The sequence below is a fragment of the Gymnoscopelus braueri genome (genome assembly GCF_963280865.1).
Source record: "Gymnoscopelus braueri genome assembly, chromosome: 19".
In the NCBI taxonomy this organism is placed as follows: domain Eukaryota; kingdom Metazoa; phylum Chordata; class Actinopteri; order Myctophiformes; family Myctophidae; genus Gymnoscopelus; species Gymnoscopelus braueri.
In genome coordinates this window covers 7,331,593-7,351,961 of record NC_137621.1, presented here as the reverse complement: position 1 = coordinate 7,351,961, position 20,369 = coordinate 7,331,593, and the positions used below count along the sequence as shown (strand labels likewise).

General features: G+C 40.5%; 1 protein-coding gene across 1 annotated transcript; it reads right to left on the bottom strand.

The window, feature by feature from the left end:
- Positions 1 to 6,119: 6,119 nt before the first annotated feature.
- Positions 6,120 to 20,027, bottom strand: dcp2 (decapping mRNA 2). The gene is made up of 11 exons (XM_080414066.1): positions 19,758 to 20,027; positions 15,718 to 15,869; positions 15,240 to 15,367; positions 14,303 to 14,401; positions 13,327 to 13,479; positions 12,736 to 12,848; positions 11,308 to 11,412; positions 10,325 to 10,451; positions 9,538 to 9,609; positions 8,378 to 8,429; positions 6,120 to 7,029 (listed from the first exon to the last, which is right to left on the bottom strand). Exons 1-11 carry the CDS (start codon positions 19,808 to 19,810, stop codon positions 6,896 to 6,898), a joined length of 1,188 nt encoding a protein of 395 aa, XP_080270192.1. The 5' UTR covers positions 19,811 to 20,027; the 3' UTR covers positions 6,120 to 6,895.
- Positions 20,028 to 20,369: the final 342 nt, after the last annotated feature.

Sequence of the window (20,369 nt, the reverse complement as noted above, 5' to 3'; positions counted from 1 at the left end):
ATGGTCAGATAGCAGGCAGATATCTGCACAGTCTAAGTCTGTTAAGAGTAATAGTGAAGCCAAGGTCTTGCTCCCCTCCACTGATGGTCTGTGTAACTGCATAGTCCAGGACTATAATGAAGAGAAAGGGGGCAACGGTCCTGCCAGGATGTCAGACTCCTCACTGTTCCCGTCTGGGGTCTGGGGTCATCACCTTGGCTCTTGTACCTGTGGAGCAGGCGGGGAGAGACCATAAGCTTTGAGTATAAGTAAGTAAGTACGTAAAAAGAAACAAGCAAAGAAACAAACAAGCCTACTGTACTCAACTCGTTACCAACAGCAGCCACAACATACACAGCCCAGTATACGTATACTATACCTAGTATAGACAGTGCGCACTTACATACTCTGTATTTTTTTTTTCACCTTTAAGCTGTTTGTACGATGTTCTGCATAGTAGTTTTAGCACTTTAACACTTCTCCATGAATTGAGTACGTGAGGATCCCATTTGAAACAAGCCATTGCGGCTTTCCTGGGCAATCCATTTTAGTTGACCTTGTATTGTAAGCTGTACTTCCATGTGCTTTTTCTCTGCAAACTTCTAAATAAAGTATTCAATCAATCAATCAATCACACAAGGCACAGCAGTGATACCATTGATCATTTCATTTCATTTATCAACATAGCTCTTAATATTAATTCATGTTCTACGTTCTTCTACACTTCCAAAACGTCGGCTGTGTGTGGATCCCCTGGAATTCCCACTGTCCTGTCAAGTTTAGTGTTGCTGATTAAATGTCTGATGATATTCTCTGCTCTCTAGTGACATCATTGTGTGCATGGTAACATGTACAATGACATATGCTCTCTAATTAGTCATCTTTAAAGTAGCCCGACATTGTTAAAGCAAACAATGTGCCCAAAACTAACTAACTAACCAACTAACAGCATGGGACAAAAACACAACATTCATCTAAATCCATTTCAATGTAATGGTGTGTTAATGTTTACAGCCCTTGCAAAGATCTGACTCTGATCTGTTTTTTTATTCAACAGTCTCTGTCGCCCTCATGTGGACAAAATGAATAAATACAAGTGGAAGGCATCAATAAATCCAGTGTTCACTCAGCTATTAAAATATGACATACTGTCAGTGGTGGAAAGTAACTAAGTACATTTACTTAAGTACTGTACTTAAGTACAATTTTGAGGTAGTTGTACTTTACTTGAGTATTTCCAATTTCCAATACTTTTACTTCTACTCAACTACATCTCGGATCCAAATATTGTACTTTTACTCCACTACATGTATTTGAAAACTTTAGTGTCTAATTACTTTGTAGATTTTGATTATTATTACAAAAACCTACATTAGCCACTTCAGCTGTGTATACATTTCGGCCATTTGAAAATAGACGATCTACAAGCTCACAATGGGAGCTTGTAGATCGGCTATTTTCAAAATTTTTTTTATACATTTGAAAATTTGAAAACTTGAAATGGGACATTCTGCATAATGAGTACTTTTACTTTTGGTACTTTAAGTACATTTTGATGCCAATATTGTTGTACTTTTACTCAAGTAAATTTAGAATTCTGTAATACATTACAGTAGGCCTATATGTGACATACAGTACAGTATATAAGTCTTGAATATAAAATAACACAAGCAGTTACCAATCCTCACACATTCCTACTGAGAAATAGCCAGGTTCATTTCAAAACACCAACATTTCAATGCATGAAGAAAAGCCAACACAACCCATAACATTCATTCATTGTTCCACCTGTTTCTGCCTCAAAATGACTTGATTTCATTCTTTGAGGGTTATATTTGAAACATTAATAACCCACCCAACATACAGTTGTAATACCTGGTTGGGGTATGGTATGGATTAGTTAAGAAAATGAAATGGAAATGAATCATATTTTTCTTTACATATATAACAAAAATGAATTAAATTATAATAATAATAATATATATAATGCGTTCATTTGCTGTACGGTGGTAACTTCGAATAGGTGCATGCATCAACCACTAGTGCACCATATGCCACATATACAGTATAATCATGCATGCACGCGCGCGCGCGCGCGCACACACACACACACACACACACACACACACACACACACACACATGCCAATTTAACCACAACTGAAATAACACACAGCATTCATTACCTTTATGTGCCATGTTGTTGTTGTCAATACTACAACAACATTCACTTCAGGCTATATCTTTATCCTGGCTTGTTTGTGCTTTTAATACCAAGTAAAATAATAAAGTGACAACAACACAACACGCTACCTGCAAATAATGTTAATAATGCTTAACGGTGGAAACACACCAGACTTTTTTCGCGCACACACGCATATACGCACACACGCACATACGCACTTTTAGATCCAGTCCTATTTTAAAGCCTGCGTATGCGGGACTCGCGTATCCGCGCGCCTGGTGTAGCCGCTATCATTGATATCAATTGGATCTAAACAAACGCGCTCTACGCACCACGCATACGCGTGCTTTAAAAAGTCTGGTGTAGATCGGCCGTAAAGCAGCTATAACTGCAGGTAGCTTAATAACTCACCATGGACAATAAACACAAGTTGGAAACAAAACGAGTGACGCAGTTGTTTTAACACGACGGACCGACAATAATTAGTCAGTCAAACACACTTGTGTTGTTGTGACTTGACTAGTTTTAAACAACCCAGACAACACCACTCATACCTCCATATGGTGTAAAGTTATATTATATAGGTTGTTTATTTCACTCTTTTTAGTTTTACTATCAAACAAAACAGAGCTCGAGCTCGTGTCTGTCTGTCTGTTTGCAGCAGCAGGAGTGTGTGTGTGTGTGTGTGTGTGTGTGGGGGGCTGAGGGGCGGGGCTACTGGAGGGTTTTAAAACATCCCGCTTGAAGCCTGCTTAGGGAGGGAGTGTCCAGAGCCATATAAGGATAGGCTCTGGGAGTGTCGAGAGCCATATAAGGCTCTGGGAGTGTCCAGACTCCAGAGGCTGTGGGAGTGTCTACGTCCGACTATCAATAACCTGCATTCACTGAGTGTTTTAGTAGCCTCGGTCCCAGCCTCACTTATCTGCGAAAAGAAGGACTTTCTAGGGAGTAGCTAGTTTTTGACAATAACACATCATTGTGTGTCTCCATTCGCAAAGCACACTTAGCTTTGATTCCTACATGTTTATAACATTTTACCAAACAAAGAGAGTACAGTCAAAGTATAGCCACTTAATCACACAAGTCAGTGGAACAGTAGGTCTGCTATTAGGCCTACTTTATATTATGTTAGATAGCTGTAACTTTGTTTCAACAGGATATACTGTAGGCTATGTGCTGTGTTAATAATGTAATGCATTAATTATTGTATTTATTTATTGACACATGTGAGTGTTTGGGTTCTATTACTCTTCTTCCAATTAAGAATTATATCAATGGTATGACATGACTTCAACTTTATTATTTCATATTCTTATTATATCAGAATCTGATCCCACATCCCCTCTTTAGGCTTAGTGGAGTAGGCGGCCTGGCACAAGTATAATAGCTAAAGTGTAATGAATTGTTTTAAATGATTCTCAAACGTGCATTCTTCTTTTTTAGTAAATCTATTTCTTTCAATTTGAGGACAGTGAAACTTTACACTCATTCAGCAATCAGCATGTCAATCTAATGAGCACAGGCAGTGTGTTTGTCCATAATGTCTGTTTGAGCACGGCAACACCAGCTGCAGCCACACAGCGGTGCTGTTGAACAGCCTTGAAATGAATTCCCAGGGATTTAACATTGTTCCTCTGGTAGTTCATATAGCTTAAAGGGTTAGTTCAGATTTTTTGAGTATTTTCTGTAGGAAATACTTACAATTAATGTAGTGGTTGCAAAGGTATTAATTGATTGCCCGAGTCCCGTGGTCAGAGTTATGGTCCGGTTCTGATAAATATGAAGTAGTTCCGGACAGATTAGTAGATTTGGTGGGGGCCGCTCATTAAAAATAAAAAAATAAAAAAAACTAGTGTAATTTGTATTGTTGACCTATTTCTACCATATAGAGCAGGTTTCATTCAATTTCGACCCCTCTGTCACATGGTACTAATGTTTGTGTCCAGAATCACTGCGTCGCGGCAACCTACTCACTCACAAAATATGACACAAAAAATAGTACCATGTGACAGAGGGGAATATGGTAGAAATAGGTCAACAATACAAATGACGCTAGTTTTTTAAAATGTATTTATTTTTAATGAGCGGCCCCCACCAAATCTACCGGAACTACTTCATATTCATCAGAACCGGACCATAACTCTGACCACGGGACTTGGGCAATCAATTAATACCTTTGCAACCACTACATTAATGGTAAGTATTTCCTACAGAAAATACTCAAAAAATCTGAACTAATGAAATTAAGTCAAAAGATCAAAGGCACCGCTCACTTCACACTGGGTGTGATTTTTTAATACATTATTGCAGGTTCGTACAATGCATGTAATTCATTTCATCCATAATATCTTACAAGTTTTCTTCACTTGTTTAATTCATCCTGCATGTGTGGTGATTTCTTTAGCTTGCATTGTATTTCAAGTTGAGCATAAACACAGCAGCTTACCTGATAAAATAACTTTTAGCTTGCGTGCTTTTACCTTTGAATGAAATGTGGAATGACTTGTTTTAGTTCTACTGGATCTCTTCTCCACTAATAATAATAATAATAATAATAATAATAATAATGAATTGCATTTATATGGCGCTTTTCTAAGTACTCAAACTTACTCAAAGCGCTTTACAATGGTTCATTCATTCATACAGGAGGGGGGATTGGGAGGTGGAGCGGCGAACAGTCGACGCCAGCGTCCCCACTTTTCCCACATTCACACACCAATGGTGGCAAGCTAGCGCCGACGGAATCATTGGAGGCAATGTAGGGTTCAGTGTCTTGCCCAAGGACACTTCGACATGTGGACAGGAGGAGTTGGGATTCGAACCGCCGACCCACGGATCAATGGACGACCTGCTCTACCTCCTGAGCCACAGCCGCCCACTAGTCCCTCCCTGACATTTTAGTCTAGTTTTTGTGTGTTGACAAAATCGTCAATATTATTATTTAGTCATAGTTTTAGTCATCATAGCGGATGACTAAAATACATGGTGGCAGAAATTGAATTCAGGCCATGTTTGCTTGCACACAAACACATGAGCTGGTTCATAAACGTAGCCAGTGGAGTAAAGTAACAAAGTACATTTACTCAAGTACTGTACTTAAGTACGTACAATATTGAGGTACTTTTATTTTACTGGAGTATTTCCAATTGTCTATACTTTTACTTCTACTCCACTACATCTCATAGGCAAATATTGTACTTTTACTTCACTACAATTATTTGAAAACTTTAGTTACAAGTTACTTTGCAGATATAAATGATTACATTATAAAACATACATTAAGAACTTTAGCCCTATTTTATACATAGGCTATTGAAAATAGCAGATCTACAAGCTCACAACAGATCTGCTATTTTCAAACATTTTAGTACTTTTACTTTTGGTACTTTAAGTACATTTTGACGCCAATACTTTTGCACTTTTAATTTTTAATTCCGGACTGTTACTTGTAACAGACTACTTCTGCATTGCAGTATTGATACCTTTACTTAAGTAAAACATTTGAGTACTTTTTCCACCACTGAACGTAGCCTACAGAAAATAAATATAGTTCATTTGCAAAATGAGAAGTAAAGACCCCTGCTATGGATAGTGTTTGTTCTTTTAACAGGGGTCTTCCAAGTCTGTCCAGCTCTTTAGTAAACAGAGAATGCATTTGCTCAGGTCAGGATATCAATGCCATCCAATCAGAAGAGAGAACTCATACAGGATGGATACAGGTGAAACTGGAAGTGATGACACACATTAGTGAACATACTCAAATAATCTGATAGATGAGCACTCGCTCCTGATTGGCTGAAATTGGCAACCCACCTGAAAATGAATTTTCTGTTTACTAACACTCTATAGCAATGATTTCTATCAGAATATAGTGCATTAACATGAGCTCAAAAATATGACTTACACCACCTTTAAACATAAGTGGTACCTGACAGAGTAGGAGTCAGTCAACATCATGTGTTTTTGTATCGTTTTATTTCTGTCGTTGTTCATTCATTATTGTTTGTTTTTGTGGTGGTTCTTATTGTCGTTATGTGTGATGCATTATCTCAATCATTATTATGTCCGGCGTACAAAAATAACATTTTCAATAAAAATACAAATCATTAAAAAAAGAAAACAAGACGAGGTCTAACAACGGCATGGCTTCTCTGACGTCATACTGATGAGGTCATGTTAATCATGTCAGGCTTGCCTAAATATGGAGTGAAGGCGGGACAGTGGATCTTACATTATGAATTCTGAAAATGTGAAGAAAAAAAAAAATCATTCACACACACGATATATGAAAAACATTCAGAAAAGTGGTTTGCGAGATTAGCTGGAACAGACAGATTTACAAACAGACCCTCTTCTAGATCAACGGTTCTCAACTTTGGGTCCGGGGACCACCGGAGGTCCAAATGGACGTTTACGGGTCTGTAACTGTAAGAGTGTGCAAATGTAACGGGTCCATTTGGTTACATTTGCACACTCTCAGAGTTACAATAACCCTGAAGATTTTACATTGTAGATTGAAGGGGTTCCAGAGATTAAAAATAATCATCGAATGGGGGTCTGTGGCCCGCCTGATGCATATTAAACTGGGGGTCTTTGAAATCTGAAGAAAAAAAAAGTTGAGAATCCCTGTTCTAGATGGCCCCGCCTCCTCAGAGCCACGGCGTAAAAAACAAAAGCCGCCGCGGACGCTGATCAAGCTAGCGCTAACGTTCCATCGGCGGTGCGGCGGTCATCACGGGTCAAAACATTTCAGAACGGCTTCCCAGTCGAACTTGAAGTTGAGGAACGACCGGGACGAGAACACCTGCTCGCAGTCTCTGTTGTACAGCGCCAGGTGGCCGTTGGTGGGACTGCAGATAACCGCCTCTGTGGGAGAGAACAGGAGATTAACCCATTAAGACCTGAAGCCGATTCTACAAAGGTCATCTAAATCCCAACAGTTTTCTAAAAAAAACGCATGTTGCTATATCAGTGTTTCTCAAACTTTTCCATAATTGTCAAGGATTTGAGTTAAAAGATGTTAGCTTTAAAATGATTACAAAATTAACCAAATGAATTTGTTACAGCATGACAAACAAGAATTCTACATTCTGAATCTCAGTTAACTATTATTATCAGTACTATGTTATCAGTAGATTCTTTGTAAATTATAATGGAAAACTTTGATCCCTGTCAACGTTAGATCGTTGGTCCTATAATTTGTCACAAAATGGCTGCGGAATTTGGCGACAGAAATAAGGAACACAATGGAAACCGTGTGTAACCGTGCCATCTGTAGCTACCAAATTATCTGAATTCACGTTTTGACTACAATTATATTGTGAATATTCTAGGGGCGCAACAGTTTATCGAACAAATCAATTTAATCTCCATCTCGGTCAACTAAGTATACTGGTTTTAACCACTTAAGCCCTAGCCTATAAAGTACTTTGTTGTAAAACAAATAATGAAAATAGCCAATCTACAAGCTCAATCGGCTATTTCCCCTATTGTGGATTTTGTCAAATATATATACACATCAGGGTGCTCGGGTGGAGCAGTGGTAAAGCCCACCACAACGGAGGCTGTGGGTTCGAATCCACTGAAGTGCAACTGGCTTTGTCGATTGGTTCGTGTCCGGGGGAGGGAAGCCGGGCGGGGAGAGTGATATTTGTCAATGTACGTAATCCTACAGCTGCGGCGGCATCTGTCAGCAGGGAGTGTTGGGCGGGAGGAGTAGGAGGAAGGCCCTAAATCCTCCCGGTGGGGGCTCCTCACTGGCAGGTGAGTCAGTAGGATACAACCGCAGTGACAACACACACATGTGTGTGGGGAGGAATTAATTGGGGAGAAAATGGGTAATATCTAAATATATATATTTTTTTCTTCTGCTTTTTTTTCTTCCCCAAAACAGAGAAGCCAGGGTTAATGTGGTCGTCCGAGAGGAACTGGCAGTAGCGATTCCATTCAATCTCAGTAGTCATTATTTAAAATAATCTCAAATTATGTTTGTAACAATTGTGTAAAATGTGATTTTGAGCTCCGTTTCGCCATACAATGAGAGTGAATCACTACTTGTGGTTCCTCCATCACAGAGCACAAAGGCAACAGATAAAGATAATGGACAATATTTGGACTTCTACCAGGGTCAGGCAGGCAGCAACACAGCCCAAGGTTCTACCAAAGCTCATCGTCACTTCCAAACAAAAGTTTTCCTCTCAACTGATGAATGTACCTTTGTCAAAGTTGTCTTGTAGTCTTCTGGGTTGAAATTTGCGCTCTTCTTTCTGTGGGAGCAAAACAGAGCTGTTACATCAAGGAACTACTTTCATAAGAGCCTCATCACACCACATGACATTTAAAGAGCTCAAGGTTTCGTCGTGCGATGCCGATCCCCATTTTAGTGAGTCCTAGACTCACTAATTAACACTATTGATGTTTTGACCGACCGCCAAGAAGTGCAAAGTAGTAAGTTAGTACATTTCTATTTGAAAATATTTAAATAAGCAAAAAAACTTTGAATTATATTCAATGATAATTTTTAAAAAATAGATTAAAAAAATGTGGCACTTTTGGACAAAGTATAAGTTAAAATCCAATCCAATCCAATCCACTCCACTTTATTTATAGAGCACATTTAAAAACAACAGTGTTGAACCAAAGTGCTGTACACTCAGTAAAATACTAAAATAAACAAGAGAACACACACAATGAACAAGACAACGATTGACACAATGCCTGGGGGAAGCAGCAGCTTCTCAATCTGAACTTTCAAACGCCAAGGAGAACAAGTGAGTTTTCAAACGTGATTTAAACACAGGCAGGGTTTGAGACACTCTAACATGGGGTGGCAGCTTGTTCCACAATGTGGGCGCTATGGAGGAAAATGATCTATCTCCCTGTGTTTTCAACTTTGTTGCTGGGACCTTAAGGAGTGACTGGTCAGTAGACCTCAAGACCCTTGTACCATTATTGGGAGGTAGAAGTTTGGATATGTATAATGGTGCCAGCCCATTTAAAGACTTAAAGACAAACATTAAAGTCTTAAACTGAATCCTGTAACGAACAGGGAGCCAGTGTAGGGAGGCAAGAATAGGGGAGATGTGATCATATTTCCGTGCCCCTGTTAAGAGGCGAGCGGCCGCATTTTGGACTGTGACAAGCAGGCTAACACTAACAAAACATCAGTAATCGATGGTCTAGGAATCACCAAAATCGGGATTGGACCCAGAAATCTGGCATTGGTCGGGCCCTAGTGTCAGCCATACATCAGTATGCATTAGTACCATGTGTCGTTGCCGTTTGGATGATGCGACAGCCCCGAGCCGATGAGCATGATTTAACACCTTTCTGGAGCTACTAAGAAACTCAGCCTGAGGCTAAGTATGTTCTCACCCCGTTGCCATTGGCTCCTTTCTTCAGGCTCAGAGAATCTTGGGACTTGCGACTGCCTTTCATGTTTGGAGTCTATGGGGGAAAAAAAGAGGAACGTTACTTTACGTTGCACTTGAAACTTGCTTTAAGATATGTCGTCCAACGCGCTGGATATCAATGTCATTTCTTCTAGTGTTATATTGTTATCAGAAAATTCCTGATGAAGATCTGGTGATCGAAACATTGAGAGCACAATAAAACGAAGTGGAGCAGCATATTTAACAAGTTTTTATGTGTTAACACAGTCTGTGGAGCATGTCACACCAACATTTCAACATGAGTGAGTGACAAATGAACCCCTTTGCATCTTTGATTTGAGGCATGCTTTATAAAAAGGTGAAGAAGCTCCCTTGCAGTATTCACTTTGTCCACAGGAGGGCGACAAAGACCGCAGAATGAGAACCGACAGTCAGTCAGACAAAGCTTCACACTCAACATCTAGCTGCTTGTATTTGTGAATGAGGGACGATGAATCCCTTTGAATCTCTAATCATCTCTAACTCCTAAAGCTTCAGGCGTGGCCTGAAGCTTTAGGAGTGTAGAGAGGCCATCTGGTAATCAGAAGCTCACCGGTTCGCCTCCCATTCTGCCCATTAAAACATGACGAGGTGTCCCTGAGCGAGACACTTACTAAGCCCTAACTGCTTCCCCCTGAGGGCTCATACAGTACTACAAACATATACTTCTTTGAACGATGGTGTCGGGCAAAAATAGCCGATCTGCAAGCTGCCTGTTGAAGGATTCTGACCTTGGCTTTCATGCATTCGTTCAGCTCGTACTGGCTGAGCTGTCCCAGGGGCTTCTGCGGCGGCCTGGCTTTCCCCCACACATCTCCGAACAACGCATCCGTAACCTGTGGCCGTCTGTGCTTGGACCTACGTGGGGACATGAGAACAAAATATTAAGTTACATTTCCCAAAAGTCACTCAACTTGTTTAGAGTGGTGGCGATCTCCACCATGTATTCTGGTGGGCGAAAAGTGACTCCGCCAGCTCAATGATCAGCAAAACCACACAAAACGCGTTCTTTTCAAACCTGCGACCAAGATATTCCAAGTACCGGTTTGTTTCGGCTCCCACTCAAACAAACTTTGAAATAATCAAAATCGATCAATCTAATAATGGTGTGATCCATTCCCAACTGTACAAAAAAAAAAACAAAAAAAACAAGTGTAATAAAAACAGTGTACAGGGTCCCCACACATTTTTAGCAATGAATTTCCAAAACTTTTCCAAAACTTTTCCAGAATATTTAGCCCAATTTCCAGGCCTATATAACAATCATTCAGCACAATAATGTGTCTCTTACTCCTATGTAGAATGCCCAAAGATAGGCAGTGTAGCAAAAATAAAGCATAGAATATAGAATAGTACAATTTCATTCAAAATTTCGTGCAAAATTAGGGCATAGCTCACTGGAAGACTCATTATGGCATCCGTATGACTTATTTTATTTAAATAATATATGCCATCACACAGCCCGTTCGGCGAAAAACTACTTATGTTACATATTTCGTGTAATGTTATACATGTTTATGAAAATGTTTTGTATTAACAAAATCAATAGCCAAAAACAATGCATAGCCAAATATTTTTCCAGGACCCTTGATAAATTCCAGGACCTTTGATCAATTCCCAAACTTTTCCAGTACTGGATTATTTTTTTTTTCAATTTCAAAATATTTCCAGGAATTTCATGACCGTGGGGACCCTGAGTGTAATAAACAGTTACCGGGCTTTGTCCGAAGGCTTGCAGGAAGCGCCGGCGCTGCCAGGGAAGTCGTCGTCGCTGTCGGTGGACTCGCCCTTCAGCCTGGCGATCCACTCCCTCAGCGGCCTGCGGATCATCGTGCAGGCGACACGTTACCATCGGTTTGACACACTTTTCACGTTTTTCTTTTTAGGAAAACGTATATTCATTAGAGTTGTTCCGATACCAGTATGGGAAAAGCTGCCAACACTGCCTAAAATGCTGGTATCGGCGAGTATGCCAGTCTATGCCAGTCCGATACCATGTAATGGGCAACTGGCGGCGCGGGGGCCACATTCGGCCCCCACCTGCACTTAATGCGTTACAATTCCAAACATGCAAACATGACCCGCTTTAATTACTAAAGTCTATATTAGTTTAATTATTAGCTTAATGACTAATATCAAAATTCTATTGTCTTTTTTATATCCAATGTATTTGTATTTAAGTTCATAAAGTTAACATAAGTATAACTAAATGCATTTCAAATTAAATACAAATTTAACTTTTCAGGATTCCAATTCAAAAAGAGCACAAAAAAGAAATCTGGATTCCAATTCAAAATTAGCAGATCTACAAGCTCAAAACGACGCGTTTTGGCTTGTAGATCGGCTACTTTTTAGCTTGTAAATCGTCTACTTCAAGGACCAACATAACTCTGAGAGTATACAAATGGAACCAAATGGACTCTTACCATAGAGTTAAAAATAATAGAGAGGGCACCGGATATCGCCTCCCATCCACTTGCATTGAGTTGCTCACCCAGCGCATGGGCCCAATTGAACCCTTCTTCCGGGTTGGAAACGTATTGGAAAATGTGATGGGCGCGGCCTATTTGGGTCCTCAGTGACGACACTGGAGCACCATGGGCTCGTACATATACATTGGCCACACCTGCAATACCTCAAATGGCCAGCATGTCCATTTGGCTTCAATGAAACCACTGGGTTCTGGGGGCTTGACTCTTACGGGTCCATTTGGTTCCACTTGTACACTCTCAGAGTTACAGACCCTGTAAGGGTCCATTTGGAACCCCCTCAAGGAACACTGAGGGTCCCTGGAATGCCACTTAGAGAACCACTGTCCTAGATTTTAAATGACACACTGGTACTCGATATGACCGATACGTTTGGGTAGTTTGGGTATCGGCATCGGGAAGGAAAAACTGGTATCGATACATCTCTATATATTTATGTCAGACTCAGGTTTTAATAGGTTAAAGCAGTGCTTCTCAAACTTTTTCATGCCAGGGATTAATACTTTTCATGGGTTCAATATGTATAACCCCAATACACACTTCACCACTTTCACACATAAAAATACACACATTGAAATATGGAGATGCAAAGTTTCTGCCCAACAGGAACGATATCCGAAGCACACGGCCCCTAATATGCAAAGGCCTCTCACCTTATGAAGGGAATGGCCATGAAGAACTTGTTAGGGGGCAATCCCAGCTTGGACTTGGGCGTCATGTCGTTCCGGTGACAAGGCAGCTGCTCGATGGGGAACCACTCGATGTTCTGCAAGAGAACAACACCAACACAGTGAAAGCTCATTTGTTTTTGTTTTTAAAGTAGTTAATCAAACTCGATTACAAAAATTATCGTTTTTAATCGATCAATTTTCGAACATAGCAGATCTACAAGGTATTTCGTTTTTTACTCAGGGATGCAATAGTTAATGGAACTAATAGGTTTAATTGATTATAAGAATAATCAATTTTAATCAATAAATGTTCCTATCTAAGAATATATATTTTCTGTATGTTTGAACCACACCATTGTACGACAAAGTATAAAGGCTTATACTAACCGATTATAAAAATCTAATGGATATATATATATTTTTGTCAATTATGGTTATTCAACTAATCAAGAAAATAATAGATAGAATGATGACTAAGAAAAAGATCGTTAGTTGCCAGCCTTAATGAAAACTTCCAGCATTAGGCAGAAGGCGGGGTGGATGGGTGGATGGGTGGAAGACGTGGTTATGTACCCTGATCTCCTTGCGGGTTCTGGGGTTGAACTTGGTGTCCCTGGCCACTCCGGGTATGATGTAGAGGCGGGCCAGCTGGTCAGTGATTTTATGTTCGATGAACACGTCCTTGGAGATACGATCTTTGATGTCGAAGCTCGTCTCCTCCAGAACCTGTAAGGTGCACAAAGTCACAGAGAAAAGTAATTCAGTTGAGTTATACACACATGCACACTCTGTTGACTGATTGCTGCTGACTGATTGCTGTCAACATGCAACTGTTTTAACTGTTTGTTGTCACAGTATCGTTTTTCTTGTTGTTCTTATATATATATATATATATATATATATATATATATATATATATATATATATATATATATATATATATATGTGTGTGTAATCTCGGCATCATTGTAAATGAGGGTCTCCCTCAATAATCTCTCCGAGATCTCTTAAGTAAAAGGTTGAATGTTGTTTCACACAGAACATTCTTTTACCTGGCATGCATCTATTGGGGCTGTCAAGGCAATGACATTTTAGATGACAATTAACTGGCTGGCATACAAAATAATTGTGATTAATGACTAAATTGTGATTTTGTCTTTAGACAATGTTTGCCTTTAGGCTTTGTGAACAAAAATTACACAGGGCAGATATGACAAATGACTTATATATACATACAAAGAAATGACTGACAATGACTGGGACCAATAATAATAGTAATAAATAATGCACTATGGCCAAAACAGGCCAATATACTTAACCATTTTATAACTTTCAATATTTTTCAGAAATGGCAGATCTACAAGATCACAACGTGTAGATCGGCTATTTCCGCAATTTCTCCAACAGATGAATCCATACAGATTAAGAAACAAGATACAGAAACAATTCTGACAATCATACAAAATAATAGCGATCAGGCAATGTAATTGTGACAGGCCGCCACGCATTACTTTTCAATGGAATATTAACAGAAGGGCGTTGGACTCACTTCTCGTACAGCGCAGTCGTGAGGCGCCTCGTCCTCGTTGACTTTTCCCTTGGGGAATCCCCACCCTGACTTTGCCAAGTAACCCTGAACCAGCAAACACTACAATGGGATGACATCATAGTTAGTAGTAGGAGTGACATCATATGGCTCTTCTCGACTACAAAGGGTAACCGAGAACATTTCAGAACCTGAGAAGTTTGTCATGTTTTTTTTTTGTTTTGGTTTCCACTATAAGTAGAACAATTAAAATTGATCGTTTGGGTCCACACAGAAGTGGAAATGGTCCATTAGTCCTGTAAGACCGGGAAAGCTCGGTGTAATTTTTAGATACACAAGCTCTACAAGTTCATACGGTAGCGCGAGCTAGGAGCTTGTAGATCTGCTATTTTTAGAAAAATCGTGAACATTTGTGCAAATCTTTCAATATGTTTCAAATCCAACATTTTTAACTCAAATCTTTGCTTCTGGGGATTCTACAAATTCTGGGGATTCTACAAATGTCTTCAAATAACAGTTTTTTTTGTACTTATGTTGCTATAATATCAGTGGTTCTCAAACTATTTTCATGTCAAGGACCCCCAAAATGTATTTGTCCGCGGACCCCCTCCCATCTCAAAATATTTTGTTCCAGGGACCCCCAGAAGCAAAGATTTGAGTTAAAAATGTATGTAAAATGTGGAAAAATGTTCACGATTTTTCAAAAACAGCAGATCTACAAGCTCATAGCTTGTAGATCTGCTGTTTTCAAATTGCCAAAGAAATCTTAAAATGACACAGATGCGTTCCCGGAGTGAATGGGTTAGGTTCCATTTGTACACTCTCAAGAGTCACAGACCCATAAGGGTCATAATAAGTATCAATCATTTGACTGGGAACCCCTGGGGGTCCCCAGCGGACACCACCATCGAGAGCCAGTGCTAGTGATGCAATTACTCACGTTTTCTAGCGTTTCGTCTAGAATAATGGCGCCGTAGGTGGGGACACCCATCTTGTATTCCTTCCACTCTTCAATGACCTTCTGGACATCTTGCCCACGAGGCAACAGGAACGGACAGTGTTGGAAAAGTACATTTCTGTCAAGGAGGAACACTAGCAATACTGGACAACAGGGACGATGGAAGACGGCAGATCTTCTTCCATTTTCTCCTCTTCTGCACTGTAACTGTATCTGTTTTTTTTAACTTATTTTGTTTTGTGCATCCTAATGTCATGGTATAATTGCGTTTCCTTTGCTTTATGTTCTATGTTGTAAAGCACATTGAATTGCCTTGTTATTGAAATGTGCTGTACAAATAAAACTGCCTTGCCTATCTGCACTTTACTTTATTTGTATGACAATGAATCGTCAAGAAAAAAGAATCTATATTGTGCTGACAACCCTCCTCACTCACTCATTCACTCAGATGGAAGGATATCAGCCTTGGCGAAGTCCCGGATGCCACACTGAGGTAAGCCCGGTGTGTTCAGCATGCAGAAGTCCAGGTAGAACCAGTGGGCCAGCTCGATCTGGAAGCACACCCTGATGGCATTGTCCCTCTCCTCACTGGGGATGTGCAGGATGAACCGACTGGATCACAACACACGTACAAACAACAACAACAAACAAAAACATGGGAACAAAAAATAAGAAATGGAACAGACAAGTGACTCTCATTATATGTTCATGTGAATGACTCCTCTGTGCACATTTGATTTAACACTAGGGCTGGGCAACGTTCAATGTTTTCCTGCTATCGATACCGGTTCTCGAACGCTACTTTTACTTTTTTAAGGAAAAGTACATTACACATTGAAATTTCTATACAAATTATAAATAAACCTGGTGTATTTAATACAACTTTAACCCATCTGTAACTTAACTAACAAAATACATTTTAGTCCAAACACAAGAAATAAAATAGTGTATATATTTAAAAAAAAGAATTGTGCAAATGGTTTCGACACCACCTTAGGTGTCGATACAGAGTAGTATGGATACTTTAATTTTGATGCCAAGTAAATGTGATACCCAGCCCTATTGAACACGGCTACCATTGATTAGATATATTGTAACTGCACATTATACCAGCACATTTTCAAAACCGCTGCTAAACGATAAGCTATTGTACCTGTCTAGGACAAGAACCCAACCCTAACTATTCTTTACATTACATTATTAATATACATTATCAAGTATTGTATCATTATTATATATGTTTCATGCATGCACCTCATGGCAGTATAGCACCACAAAGGCTTTATAAACAAAGCTTCAGACCTCTACAAAACAAACTGGTCAGGTTATTGGCCTTACACACAGAACTCTCCTAACCCCTGTTCATTATGCTAGGGTGGGATGGCTCAGGGTAGAGGACAGCAACTTACAATGGGCCTGGTCTACAAGATACTCAAGACTACAGAGAGACACCCATGTACCGGTCTGACTACTTCAATAACGTGGGAGACAGACAAACACAGGCACAACACCAGAGGGAGCTGCACTGATCTAGCCTGGTAAACCCTCCCTCCGGAAATCTCAATTCTATTTGATTCCTGGAGTGAGTCTGGCATGAACCGCCTCTCTGCAATATTGGCTGTGTATATGCCAAACGGCCGCGCCTATCAGCGTCGTCGCTCATTGTTCTGTGATTGACAGCTTACGTTGGCCAATCAGGTGGCGAGTTCGAGTGAGCCCAAAACACGAACGGCAGCCATCTTTTTCTTGTGCGGCCAATTCTCCGCTATTTTTTGACTTCAAAAAGCTCTCTAACTTCTATTTTGAGGCACGGAATTTACTTATAAGATATCGTTTGGATAGAATTTTGTTGTTTAACTTCATATATGTGGTCAATTAATCATGACAAAGCCTATTTAAAAAAAAAATATTAGAGAACCGGTAGGGGCGGGCAGTGACACCATTGTACCCGAAAAAGGCAACCCATTTTGGGTATGGCTGTCTCAAAAGTCCCGTCGCGTCACATTAAGACTGGTGAACTGCTGATTGGCTGAAGGGGAAAAATTATCATTGGCTGAAGGGGTTGTCAGTCAACGGTATTACTCCCGCCCAACTCCAGCACAGCCAATATTGCAGACAGGCGGATCATGCCAGACTCACTCCTGGAATCAAATAGAATTGAGATTTCCGGAGGGAGGGTTTACCAGGCTAGCACTGATCTAGTTCAACCCAGATTCGGCACAAACATGGGGTTTGGGGCGTTCTACTGCTATGCCACCAAAATGTGGAATCCAGCCATCAACAAGTGTGACTCCCTAGTCCCTACCCTCCTTCAAAACCACCATAAAAGAGCACCTCCTGTCTGCAATGTGTAACTGGTCCCAGACAAGTCTTCTAAGCTTAACACCAGAAATAATAATGAATTGCATTTTTATGGCGCTTTTCTAAGTACTCAAACTTACTCAAAGCGCTTTACAATGGTTCATTCATTCATACAGGGGGGGGGGGGGGGGGGGACATTGGGAGGTGGAGCGGCAAACAGTCGACGCCAGCGTCCCCACTTTTCCCACATTCACACTCCAATGGTGGCAAGCTAGCGCCGACCGACTCATTGGAGGCAATGTAGGGTTCAGTGTCTTGCCCAAGGACACTTCGACATGTGGAAAGGAGGAGCCGGGATTCGAACCGCTGACCCTCGGATTATTGGACGACCTGCTCTACCCTCCTGAGCCACAGCCGCCCGCATAGTTTTCTGTACATCAGTGGTTCTCAAACTTTTTCAAGTCAAGGACCCCCAAAATGATATGTATTTGGCTGCGGACCCCCATCTGTAAAACATTTTGCGTCAGGGATTTTTCAAAAATAGCAGATCTACAAGCTCATAGCGTGGCACTCGGTGCCACGCTATGAGCTTTCTGGGGACCCCCTGGTACCTTCCCCCCCCCCCCCCCCAAGGACCCCTGGGGGTCCCCGAAACCCACTTTGAGAACTAATGCTGTACATACACGTTTACTGCTACTAGTGTTGATGTTGTCTTGACTTGTATATTATTGTATGTCTTTAAATGTCTTGATGAATTGAATACACAGGATCAAGTAAACGAGCCCTTAGGACTTTTTTGTGTTATCATTTCAGCATCATTGTATAATCGTACCACAAACTGTTAATAAAGTATTCAATCAATCACAAAAAGATATAGGGGCTTCAAACGAGGAATTGCAGTAGGGCGGGGGAGAAGTGAAGACATGCAGTATGACACACAGAAATGTCAGAATCGATCAGAAGATTGATTGATTGATTGAATACTTTATTAGCAGTTTGCACAAAAAGCACAGGGATGTACAGTTCAATACACGGTCTGCTAAGAGGATTTTAAACCAGAGAAAGCACAATGGCTTAATTGTTTCCATTGGGGTCCTTTCGTACTCAATTCATAGAAATAAGTCATCTCTGACATCATGGTCCATATAGGCTTCATCAGAAGCAGGATGATTTGGAGCCCGGGTTTCTGGAACAACCAGGGTTTCTGGAACAGGTTTTATCACACTGACACAGGAGCTGGTAGTATGTGGACTTCAGTCTCAAAACGTTTTTTAAAGGACCAGGACCACCATAACTGAGTCTGCAAATTGGTCCATTTCCAGGGGCTCCAGACCCGGAAATGGAACCAAATGGACCCATAAGGGTCCATTCGTAGACAAGAGTTACAGACCTACGGGTCCATTTGGAACCCCCTGATCGTTAAAATCGAAAAAGGATCCAAACCCTATTCGGAACAGGGAGGCGTTATTATTATTATGATGATGTGTGGATGGTTTACCTGCAGAGGTACCTAAGAGGTTAGGGTAGCTGTAGAATACAACTCTCGTAGACGTATTTATGATTCTGACGTTTTCAATCTACGAGAGTTGTAGCCAGGGTTCACCCCCCATGGACACAGGGACTTTCTGCACTATGCCCCGTAGACACTCCAAACATGTACAAATTGAAAATAAAGGTGCTTACCCCCACGCCCCAAATGTTAACTCTCACTACGGGGTAGTAGTTTAATGTAATAATACATATATTTCAATAAAGAAGTGTTTTAATGCCGTCTGTGGCCGAACGCCATTTTTTCACCCTCGTTTACTTCCTGTTTACATTGAGTGTAATTTCGGGTTTCACCAGGTGGGGCGCGTCACTACCACCCATTGGGAACTTCCGACAGAATCGGCCACAGACGGCATCAAAACACTTCTTTATTGAAAGATATGTATTATTACATTAAACTACTAACCCGTAGCGAGAGTTAACATTTGGGGCTTGGGGGGTAAGCACCTTTATTTTCAATTTGTACATGTTTGGAGTGTCTACGGGGCATAGTGCAGAAAGTCCCTGTGTCCATGGGGGGTGAACCCTACAACTCTCGTAGATTGAAAACGTCAGAATCATAAATACGTCTACGAGAGTTGTATTCTACAGCTAGGGTTTTAGGGTTAAGAATTAAAAGGTTAAGATTTAAGGTTATGATGAATGGTTTACCTGCAGAGGTCGTCCAGAACCCCAGAAGGAATCTCGACCCGTTTGGATTCCATGGAGTTTATTTACTATTATCTATATTAAAAACATCAGCAGCAGAACCGGCTGGCTGGATGGGGGAGCAGAGAGAAACCACACTCACACACTGTCACACACTGTCACACACAAACACAGACACACACCGCTCCAGAACCCGGGTATAAACAAGTTATTGATCAATGATCGGCTGTAGATGGAAAAACAACCGCCATCATCATCAAACAGCGTCGCGTCGTCGCCTCAAAGTCAGCCGCAGTGGCGATGAAACAGAAGCTTCCGGTTGCTACCTTCAAAATAAAAGCTGTGATGGCAGTGGTGGAGAAAAGTACTCACATGTTTTACTTAAGTAAAAGTATCAATACTGCAATGTAGAAGTACTCCGTTACAAGTAATAGTCCGGAATTCAAAATTTCCTTGAGTAAAATTACAAACGTTTTGGTATAAAAATGTACTTAAAAGTAGCAAAAGTAAAAGTACTAAAATGTTTGAAAATAGATCTACAAGCTCACTACGGGCTATTTGAAAATAGCCGATAAAACATAGGGCTAAAGTGGTTAATGTATGTTTTATAATGTA